The following is a 12,057-nucleotide window of genomic DNA, read 5'->3' as shown; positions in this document are numbered from 1 at the left end:
AGGGAAAGGTATTTATTTCGCTGTTTAGTGTACTAAAGATGATTCAGTATACTTGCTTCTCATACTTCTACTTCAAGAAAAGAAAAAGGAAGGGCAAAATGATAAGGACTATTGATTTTTCACTTTTCAGGGTATTAGGAAGAGATCTTTCCACCCACCTGTGCAAAAATAATTCTTCTAGACTGGTTAGTTACATTTCTTCTGAAGATGCAAAAGATGGATTAAACAGGGCCAGACCACATCACGGCTCTTCAACCTGGGTCTTGATATAGTAGACAGCTTAAGCTTGGTAGAATTCCTGTTGATTTCAGTGGAAATACTTAAAGTTGAGTACATGCTTTGCTGGATGGGCCCTACTTACTGCAAAGATGGGTCCTGCCTAACTATTTAGAGAAAGATTGTGTCATTATGATATGGCATTTTTTACAGCTTTTATAGTACACTTAGGGGCTTTCAATTATACCATTGCACATTAGTAAAAATTTGTTCTCCTTTTTCTGTCCTGCATGTAATAAAGTTCTTTTTGACTTACTCCTCAAAGCAGTTCTAGGGCTACATCTGCTACCATTCGTTCTTCATTTTCTTGTGTAGCTACTCCCATCCTACTGTATAACTTGGGAACAGCTGGTTGTTAACAGGGTGAAAGAACTGTTAAATGCTATAAAGAATCCTTGTTTCTACAGCTTTTCTGAAATACTTCAGAAGGAGCAAACCAGAATTGAAGAATTTGCAAGTAGACATTATCCAGAGATATCCTGACTACAACGTGGCCCTGTTAATTGGATCCAAAATGTTTTCCTGTCCTGGTCAGATGGATCATTCTTTCCTCTTTATTCTGACTCCAGGGATTTCAGTGGAGTTACCGATGACTGCAGTGAAAGGAATGTCTACACTTCAGGCAGACAGGGTTCTTTGGGTAAATCTGATTGCTTTTATTAGACCAATTCAATAGTTAGAAAAATTGTTCTTTGGAAGCTTTTAGGCACAAATACCCTTCTTCAGGCAGAAGGAGAGTTTGCAGTTGTATTGACTCTCCCTTTGCCTGAAGAAGGGTGTTTGCGCCCAAAAGCTTTTTTTGTGCCCAAGGAACAATTTTTACAAATATTGAATATGTCTAATTAAAGATATCACATCTACCCAAAGAACCTTGTCTGCCTATATCCTTAGACCAACACGGCTACAACCTACACTTCAGGCACATTCTTCGCAGGAGCTCTGGGCTGCTGCAGCTAGACTGTTATGGGTGCCTGAGCTAATTTAAAGCTCATTCAGGTATCTCTACTCTATGCTGTGGTCACTTTTATGGATGCAGTATTAATCCACCCTACGTGAAACTAGTCGGGCCCATAGGCAGAGGAAATAGTCAGATACTGAGGGTAAAATCCTAGTTCTGTTGAAACTAATGGAAAAACTCACATTGCATCCAGGATTTCATCCATAATTCCCATCCATTTAAAAAAGAGATATGCCTGAACCTCTTAACTGCTTTGGTTTTCTCGATCTTAGAGGTTAAAAGTGGAAAAAATTCTAGCTCTAAGTGAATAATTCATAATAGGCCATTTATGTGCTGAATTTAGCCTTATTTGCTCAGGGAATATCCATGAAAAAGCATGACCTCAAACATATTTCAGTCTATAGCAGTGATTCGTGATGTGAGATCCTTTTACGTATGTCATATAATATTAGCACTGTTAGTACGCAAACAAGATAAACTCAGGGCTTCAAGTGGGAATCAAACATTCTGACCTGTCGTGGTTCTTCTGAGGTCTTTGCAGAAGCAGAATTGCTCTTTTTTTTCAGTACTCAAAAAATGAGTGAAAGCTAAGAGCTGGCATTTTCCAAGGAATGCCTTGAGTCTAAAAAGGTTGAAAATGTCTCTGCCCTGACTTGTGCCTCATTTTAGACTTTCTCACATGTATTTGTTATTCAAAGGTATGCGATTAATATCTGTAAGAATTGTTGATTCAATGTATTGATGATAAATAGTCAAAATAAAAGCTGTAGACCCAATCATCTCTTCAAGGCCAGGGCAGAACAGTTGCCTATTGTATCTTTTTAGATTTTTGATCAGTCTAGAAAAATATATTAAGTGAGGAAACTTCCATTACTTCTTTTGGAAAACTCGCATGGGTTGAGTTGTAAAGTCAGTTACTGTATATAAATCTGATGGATACACTTAAGTGGAGCGGAATGGGTAGTACAGAGAAAGTACTTGCAATATGTACCAAAAATAAGCAAGTGGAAAATCAGAATATATCTGAGATATATCAGAATATATCTGAGAATATATCTACCAGATGCCATGTATCATTTGGTCCAGTACTTGATGGGCTAAATCTTGCTCAGCTAAGCCATATTGGGTAGTCCTGGACTTATGTGATGAAACAGTCTGGCTTCAGTATAGAAGGCTGAGACTGAAAACTGTCCATCTCTGCCCAAGCTTATTAAGCTACCGTGCTGAGGCTCAGATGTTGTAACAATGAAATATCACTAGATGTTGCCATCTGGAGAGCCTTCTCAAAGCTCATGACACTACAGGTGGCTTTGTTCCATTTAACTAATCATAGATAACATCCAAGCTAGTTAAAACCATATCCTCCTTTGCTCCTCTATTGCTTCTTGGGAGAAAGGGAAGGATAATTTGAAGATTTTCTAAAAATTAAAAAGCCAAAAGACCACTGCAGAGGCAAGTCAGCTGGCCTTGCAACAGAGATGTCTCCTTATGCATGGAGAAGATCTTCTCTATCTCAATGTAGATTTTTTTTTGTTCATATAATTTATTTTACACATACACACACACACACGCACTCAAGCTGACGCTGGAATGTTTCCATTTAGAGAATTAAAAAATGACAATCGCACTGTGTTTGGCAGCCAAACTCATTTGCAGATGTTTCATTTTCAGCTGAATTGTTGACAGATCTGTTGCTTCTTCCTTATGAAGCTAAAAAATGTATTTCATGTGTTTTGATTTATTGAGCTATAACCTTATAATGCAAACAGAAAAGCAAGATTAGTATTTATTTAGCTGGATCTGCATCATATGCAGTGTTGAGGTGGGTTCAGATGTGGCTTGACCGTAGCTACCACAACTGAATGCCATTTGTTTCTCTAACCCTGTTTATTTACATGAGAATATGCATTAGCACAAAGCCTGAGTAACCTATAGTAACAAAAAGGCAGTGGTAATTTAAGAATTGAACTACACAGTTGACAGTGTGACATCTTGATTGTGAGAGGGGCCTTGTTTTCTTTGATCACCTTAGAAGGAGACATCTGGAAATTATAGGAGGTAGCGTAGGTCAAAATGTCACACGTTTCTTTAATTACCTGAAAATCTGACCTGATGCTAATGAAGGCAGGGTGCTCCCCTTTAAAAGTGAGAGGTTTTGTCAGAAAATCCACCCTAACAAATCTGACTTGTTTTGAGTTTAATTTATACATTTTTTTAGATAGTGGGCCAAATTATCCATTATTCTGGATTTACATCTTCTACCAATTTCACATTCACTACTAGTTGCATCTCTGGTGGATTTGACCCAGATGGAAACAAATGGAATTATTTCTTATTTAAATTTGTACAACTGACACCAGAATTTAGTCTGAGGTCCAGGTTCAGAGGCCTATTTCTGGACTTGTATGAATCCTGAACAACTTCATTCCTAACTGAGACCTTTCCTGTCCCTTTTTATTTAAAAAAAGTATATTTAAACAAGTAACCTTCATAAACCTGTTAATTCACAGTAGTGCTAACCTCTGGTACTTGTCTTGCTTAACTTCAAGCCTGGGTGCCTAGTTCTAGAAGACTTCCCTAAAAGATCATATGGCAGACAACACACTGGGCATGATTATTCAGTGCAATACATTACCATATGTACATGACCAGTGCAAATTTGGACTACTAAAGGCATCGTGAAGTTGCGAGATAATTGTAATGGCACCTGTAACATCATATTCAGTTCTGGTCACCTCATTCTGAGAAGAAATTGATTACAGCTATTCAGAAAATAGAATATGCCTTTTTGGGGAATTATAATTTTTTGCGATTTATTTTTAGACTCAGATGAAACCGAAAGATGAAATACTGGAATTCTTCAGTGAATAAAAAATCCTGAAGAAAGTTATTTGGAAATGAGCAAAATACTGACACTAACAAGTGAAACAAAATACTTCATTTTGAAAGGTTGATACTTTTTGCATTTTTAAAATAACAATTCAAAGCAAGATTTCTTTTGAAAGGTTCCCATTAAAAGATCAGAACATTTTTATCAAGTGATAGTTTCCTGTGAAAATGTCAACTTCTCGGAAATCCCTTATCTCTTTAGGAAACTTTTTTCATCAACAAAGTTTGACCACCTGTAGTAATGATAAACTAGAGGGTGTTCAGAGAACAGCAAGAAAAATGATGATGCGGGTAGAGGGATTGATTTGACCAGGAAAGATTAGATTTAAATATGCCTACCTCAGATATATGATAACAAAAGGTAACTTGACATATAAATACCTCAAGGGCATAAATAAATATCAAGGAAAAAGAGGAATTATTAAGGATGATACAAGGAAATAAGTAGAAGTAATGAGATTACATTAAAAGTAAGAAAATTTAGACAGACTACTGGCAAATACTTTAGATCTCTACAGGGCAATTACATTGTCTCCCCAGGACTGTTGTGGAAGCTCTATTTCTTGGAACATTTAAAACTAGACCAAGCACTAGAAAATCTAGAGTAAAGAACAATACTACCCTGGCTAAGGAAGATGGACTGGGGCTTGATTCTTGGCCACAGTCGAGTAGCATAGCATGCCCATTATGCTCATTCAAGTTACATGGGTGTAACTGAGAGTAGACTATACCTTTTATCTCATGCATAGATTCACAAAAAAGCCTAACAGACAAGACAAGAGCCTGAATCTGGTGTCAAGCCATGAAAGGCTAGATGCTGAACCTGAATGGGTTTTGATTGAGATTGGAATTTTGCTGGGTGCTTTTATAGTCTTTTTTCCAGGGAAAAAACCAAAAAAACAGCAAACTGTTTTTTCCCATTTCATTACAACCAAACTGGTGCTTCTGCAAAGACATCCTTTAGCCAATTTCAAGCCACATCCTGAAAATTCAGCTCTGTTGGCTTTGAACATCTATGTACCTAACTTAAAAATAATTTTCTGATTGTGGAATGACAAATGCATGTAATATCAATCATGAATACTTTTTATCTCTTAAACACACTCTTTCTCTTTAGTTTCCAGAGAACAAGTAGTGTACCCCTCTGTCTACTTATCTGTATGGCCCTTTGGTGATGGTCCTGCCTGGAGCGGGGGGATGAACTAGATGACCTCCTGAGGTCCCTTCCAACCCTAATTTTCTATGATTCTGTCACTGAAGTAATGAATGTAGTAAACATGAATGCCTTGATCCATAAGAAATCCAGTCATTTTAATTTTTCAGTCATCAAGGATCTTGAACTTTCTTTAAATATAAGAAAGTTTAAAGCAAATGCTCTACAGATATTGTTGTACTCAGGAGACTTCTAGTAGGCTTAACTTCTGGTACTGCCACATGAGTCATATATGGGCTTCATGGCTAAGCAGTGTGGGAAAGTACAGCATGGGCTTCTTATCCTATTCCAGACTAAGACTTTGGCTTCCTGAACTGCTAGTTTCCCATCTTTTAAATATAAAAAGGCATTGATTGTGTCCTTTGTCCCATTACAACAATATTTTCCAGGCCTAATATAGATTTTTCCTTTTCTCCATCAAACTGAGGAGGGAGTTTATTGGATAGATTTGGATTAGCTATTCTTCTTGAATATATAAATATTTGTATTTTTAAGGGGTGAAGTGATAAATGGAGGATTTGGCCTTGTTCTGGATGGATCTTCAGAGGCTGAGAAGCGAGCTAAGATGATGCTCAGCTGGGATGTTTCCAACGGAGTAAGCAAAATTTCCTTTATGAATTTATTTTAAATGCAGCTTTTCTGCTTCATAATATGAAGTGCTTGGTGTCCCAGGAGCAGGCAGACACAGCTAAGTGTGCAGTAAGAAAATTCTTGTCAGCTTTTCTGTTAAGTACTGGTTATGGGCTTGATCCAAAACCTGCTGAAATCAAGCGAGTCTTTCTATCCACTTCAGTGGGCCTTTGATCATGCTGAAAAGAGAGGCCCAATAAATCAAGGCACTTGGGGATCTTATTTAGCCTGGAGTACCAGCAATTGCTCTTGCACTCAAAAAGCATAAAGTGCCTAAACATGGACTGTGTTTGTCAAGGAGTGTTTTGCCTTCGTTAACTGCAGAAAGAGAAGTAAGCCCAAGCTACCGTTAAAATTGGCATCTGCTGCCACAAATATGTAATAGGGTTTATACCTTTCAAATGTTGTAGACCCTTCAATCCAGATGTTACTATTAAGCTTCTGTGAGTGCATCTGCACATGTGCTTTACTGCGGAGTTGACTAATTCGTTCTGCGGTAAAGTGTCACTGTCTACATGTGCAGCAGTATTAGGCCACAGTAAACTAATTAACTCTGCTGTAGGATAGTACTGCCTGACACAAGTACTATCCTATAATGGAGTTTAGTTCATCACAATGTATGTGTAGCTGGTGACTAGGGCTGGCTGGGGCACGAGGATGCTACAGTGCCTGCTGGCTAGCCCCATACCTCGTGCCCTAGCCAGCCCCTCCAGAGCATGTTGAGCTTGGTTGGAGCAGCTCCAGGCTGGCAGGCTGACCTCCTGGACCCTCTGACAGCTGGGGCTGTGCCACCCCAGCTCAATGTGCTGCACTCCCGGGCACACATGGTGTGTGTAAATGCTGTGCCCATGAAAAAATAAACTCCTTTTCAAATTGCACCAGAATTTATTCAAGCACACTAATTTCACATGTAGATACACCCTGTGAGATGCAACAGAGATCACATTATTTATGTTGACCTGCATCACGAAATACTGGTTTGTATGGGGATCTGAATTGCCACAGACTGCAAGCTAGGGCTGAGACTCCCTGGCTTGGGGGAGTGTTACCCAGGCTATTACACTGTATGTCTTTGTCTTCCTTTATTGCATAGACCATATTTATGACTCTGCTCCTGCCTCAGAGTCAATATTTCTGTTAATTTAGATCAAGCAGATGTGGCTTGTGTTTTTTAGATCCAGAGGTCCTTGTTCAAACCCTGCAGACAAATCAGCTACAGGGTGTAATTATATGCAGCATGATTATAAAGGTCAAAACTCATGGATCTTCAAGAAGACTTGTCCTGCTCACAATGATTTGATGTCTCATGCAGACCTATGCTATTTCTTCCCAGTTTGGATATGGTCTGGTTTCTTTTCCTTTTCATAAGAATTTGGCAATTTATGTTGCCTTCCGTTAGGACTGAAACTACTTTATCTCCAGAGAGGTTGGGACCTCCCTCCCTCTGTCCCACTCTCCTCTCCCCACTCCCCCCGGCAAAAAAAGGGAAAGAAAAAAGAAGTGGGAAGAATTATTCATATTTATTCCCTGTACTAGATATAACAGAAGACCTAGGTAAATTATCAGGGAAGAGGGAGGAAGAATAAATGAATTTCTAGGCTTGTGTCTTGGAGGCAGACCCTTAACAAGCATAATTTCTCTGAGACAGCCTATAAAACAACAGTCTGCAAGTAAAACTTGTGCCACTGTTATTTATTGCAAGGGAAAACACAATTCCTGGTGCACTGTGTTTAAAAATTGTGCCACTGTTATTTATTGCAAGGAAAAACACAATTCCTGGTGCACTGTGTTTAAAAATTGTCTTAAAATGTCACCTATATTACATCCAAGAATGGAGAGGAATTGGACTACACTTTAGAAAATATAGTCCTGGAAATATCATACATGAGTAGCATTGGAAATTAACTAGCGGACTTAATAGATCATTTCCAGCTTTTATTTCTATGATCCTAGAAATGTATTACTCCAATGTTAAGCAGAAGCTCAAATAGTTTGTTAAATTGGGACCTTAAACATTCACTTATTTTAACAGCTTTAAGCTTGAGCAAATACCACAGACACAGATTTGTAACACATAATAAAACAAGCTTTCAAGCCTGTTGAATAGAAGGAAGTATTTATTACCTGAGATCTATACTCACTCTGAGAGTTTTGCCTATTTAAGGTCTGAGTCAGATTCATAGATTTATAGATTGTTAGGGACTGGAAGGGACCTTGTATATCATCCGGTCCAGTCCCCCTGCACTAGGCAGGAAAAGACAACTGGGGTCAAGTGACACCAGCAAGGTGACTGTCCACTCTCCTTTTGAAGATTTCCGGGGTAGGTGACTGCATCACCACTTGGGGGAGTTTATTCCACAGTCTGGACACCCTGACTGTGATGGAGTTTTTTCCCGTAATTGAACCTGAAGAGGCCTTCCAAGACTTTGTATCCATTGCTCCTGGTCTTCCCCAGGGGTGCCCTGGTGAACAGCTGTTCACCGAGTTCTTGATGTACTCTCCTGACGTAGTGGTAAGCTGCTACCAAGTCCCCTCTCAGCCTTCTTTTCTGTAGGCTGAAGAGGCCCAAGTCCCTCCACCTCTCCTAGTCTGGCTTGTCTTGCAAGTCCCTGATCATACGGGTGGCTCTTCTCTAGACCCTCTCAAGTTTTTCCACATCCTTGTTGAAGTGCAGCGCCCAGAACTGGATGCAGTACTCCAGCTGCAGTCTCACCAGTGCAGAGTACACTTCCTTAGTTTTGCATGAGGTGCAATGGTTAATGCATGCCAGTGTGTTGTTTGTCCTGCTGGCCACAGCATTGCACTGCCGTCTCATGTTCATGTGATGTTCGATCGCTACCCCTAGGTCCCTTTTGGTCATGGTGCAAGTCAAATTGTTGCCACCGAGCCTGTAGGTATGTTGGGGATTGTTTGCCCCCAGATGGAGCACCTTACACTTCTGAGTGTTGAACTTCATCTGCTTCCAGTCTGCCCAACTCTCCAACCTGTCCAGGTATGCCTGTATCTGCAACCTATCTTCTGGCATGACCACGCTCCCTCATAACTTGGTGTCAACCACAAACTTGGCAAGCTTTTCACTCCCACATCCAAATCATTGATAAAGATGTTGAAAAGCACCAGTCCAAGCATGGACCCCTGAGGGACACCAATGGCCACTTCTCGCCAGGATGGCACAGATCCATTCATGAGAACTCTTTGGGTCTTACCTTGCAGCCAGTTTTCTACCCACTGAACTGTTGAACAGTTAAGCCCACAATCTTCCAGTTTTTCCATGAGGATATCATGGGATACTATATCAAAAGCCTTTTGGAAGTCTAAGTATATAATGTCAACCTTCTCCCCCATGTCCAGGTCGTGTAAGACCTGTTCATAGAAGGAGATGAGATTGGTAAGACAAGACGTACCCATGATGAAGCCGTGCTGGCTGTCATTCAGAATCTTACCCTCAGCGAGCGTATTGCACATAGATTCTTTGATGAGTTTTTCCAGGATATTCCCTGGGATAGAGGTTAGGCTGATTGGCCTATAGTTGCCCAGGTCCTCCCTCTTCCCCTTCTTGAAGTTGGGCACGATGTTGGCCCTCTTCCAGTCCTCAGGGACATCCCCTGTATGCCATGATTTCTGAAAGAGCTTTGCCAGGGGTTCCGCGATGACCCCAGCCAGCTCCATCAGCACTCTCAGATGGAGTCCATCTGGTCCTGCTGACTTATAAATGTCTAGCTTTTCTAGTTGGTTTTGCACCAGCTCACAGTGGGAAGGCTATTATTCCCACCATACCCCCTGAAATCCTTATCTTGCTTGCCTTTCCCCTTGGTCCGGTGAAATACCAAAGACTGTTGTATAGTCCTCCTTGAGGACTATCCCTAGCTTCTACTGTGTGTACACCTCTTTTTTCTTTTTCAAGAGGACTGCGATGTCACTATTAAGCCAGAAGGGCTTCCCAGGCCTTCTGCTACCTTTCCTCATCATGGGAATGGTTTTCTTTTGTGCTTTGAAGGAGTGTGTCCTTGAGGAATGACCACTTTTCATGCACCCCATTTGCTGGACATCCTTGGTCCCCCATTGCCTCCCCTACTAATGCCCTGAGCCAGTTGAAGTCAGTATTTTCGAAGTCCAGGACTTCAATCCTGCTCCTTGTTTTGTCAACCTTGCAGCAAACAATGAACCCGATGAGCTCAAGGTCACTGTCACTCAGGCTACCCTCAACGTTCAAGCTACACACCAAACCATCTCCTTTAGCCAAGATCAAGTCTAGGAGAGTGGTACCTCTGGTTGGCCCTTGCACTTCCTGGGTCAGAAAGAGCTCATTGATTATAGTTAAGAAGCTACATGACTGATCTGACCTAGTCAAGTGTTCCTCCCAATCTATGTCCGGGTAATTGAAGCCGCCCATGACAACCCAGTCCCTTGCACAAACTAGGGCTGCACTCCCAGCGGCTCCAGGTTCAGCCAGGTGGGGAGCGCAGCTGTGGCTCTCCCCATCTTCTGTGGCTGGGCTGCAGGAAGCCAATAACAGCACAAGGGAAGAGAACTGAGCCCCAGCTCAGTTCCCCTCCCCAGTGCTGCAATCGGGCTGGGGAAGGAAACTGAGTCCAATGGTTCAGTTCCCCTCCCCAGCCCTACAATCACGCTGGGGAAGGCAACTTAGCCCAGCTGAGCTGAGTTCCCCCCCAGCGCGACCATTGGGCTGGGGAAACTAACTCAGTCCGGTGATGGTCACACTGGGGAGGGGAACTCAGCTCAGCTGGGCTGAGTTCCTTTCCCCAGCCCGATGCTAGTGCTCAGCTCAGACCGTCCCTTTCCCTGATTGATCCCAGCACTGAGGAGGGGAACTGAGTGATGGGGCTCAGTTCCCTTCCCCAGCTCCCCGATCCCAGGTGGCATCCCTCCCTCAGATGGGGGCCTGCAACCCCAGGAGGACTGGCACAACCTCCGCAGCCCTCCCAGGGTTGGGCCCTTATCTGCCTGCCAGGTGAGAGAGGCTATTTCGAGCTTCCCCATTATAGCCTATGGGTGAAACGTCAAAACAGTACTGAAACAGCATCACTGTTTGGATTAAATGAAACGGAACAGCAGTTTCAAATCGAAACAAAATTTGAAATGAAATGCTGTTCTGTCAAAACCTTGAAACGCAAGTGGAACAGTGCCATTTTTCACAGCCCTATTTTGTAATGGGAATCCACCATGGTAGTAGCATTTCTTTTACATCTTTAAGCAGGAGTCAGAGCTAGTATTCTATTTTGGACATACCTGTTCTGTAGGCACTCTTAGCCTTTTGCTTCTAGAGACAATGAGTTGAGTCCTCTGCTATTGGAAATGGATGCATGCAGCTTCTTTGACTTCAGATGAATTTTTCTAGCTGAGACATTTGCCCTTGGTTTTTGCACTTTACCAGAGTTTCAGTTTGAAAATATGTGCAGTGATGTCAATCTCCTCCCTTCTCCCGTTGTAAATGCAGTGATTGCTTAAAACAACCCTCCGTCTGAAACAGCAGCTGCATTTGGGCTGAGGTGCATTAAGATTTCTTTATGAGGGAGATATGCAAAGCACCTGTTTATAGTGTACCTGGCTCTAACCAGCGCTGTCAGCTTAATTATATTTTATAGGACTCAAATGTGTCAAGTTCATCCAAAAGCAATTTGAAAAATATGCTTGGGATGCAGGAGCTAGATGTTACAAAACTAACATCCTACCACAGTAAAATACTAGGAGCTAGATGAGTTTGACAAAGTTGTTGTTATAACATGCATGTTTGTGTGTGCATGTGTGTGTGTATATGCATGTACACACACATGTGGGATCAGATGTGTGGGGGGAGAGAGTTGCCATTCTGGCACTTGTTTATTTTAATGCTGCTTTGCTCTGACAGGTAGCCAGACGCTGTTGGTCAGGCAATACTTATGCTTATGAAACCATCTGCCAAGCGATGGATGAAAATGGGAAACTGAAGGTGACTCTCCCACACGTGGTAGATGAAGGCATTTTGGAGCAAGCCCTGCATCATTAACTGCATTTGGAATGCATCATTCTCCTTTCAGACTGATATTGAAGTTGCTCTGTCTGGTAAAATAATAAAAGCACTGCATATGTC

The 12,057-nt window shown here is 41.6% G+C and overlaps 1 protein-coding gene across 1 annotated transcript in view; it reads left to right on the top strand.

Annotated features, from left to right (window-relative positions):
- The window catches only part of UROC1 (urocanate hydratase 1), a 62,183-nt gene extending 50,126 nt beyond the window's left edge, over positions 1 to 12,057 (top strand). Inside the window, exons 19-20 of the mRNA XM_090021923.1 lie at positions 5,832 to 5,931; positions 11,836 to 12,057. Coding sequence (XP_089878049.1) covers positions 5,832 to 5,931; positions 11,836 to 11,973 — 238 coding nt within the window. The 3' untranslated portion in view covers positions 11,974 to 12,057. The remainder of the gene's footprint in view (positions 1 to 5,831; positions 5,932 to 11,835) is intronic.

Source organism: Crocodylus siamensis, chromosome 11 (genome assembly GCF_052110815.1).
Source record: "Crocodylus siamensis isolate JL-2025a chromosome 11, ASM5211081v1, whole genome shotgun sequence".
In the NCBI taxonomy this organism is placed as follows: Eukaryota; Metazoa; Chordata; order Crocodylia; family Crocodylidae; genus Crocodylus; species Crocodylus siamensis.
This window is presented reverse-complemented; position numbering and strand designations above follow the sequence as displayed.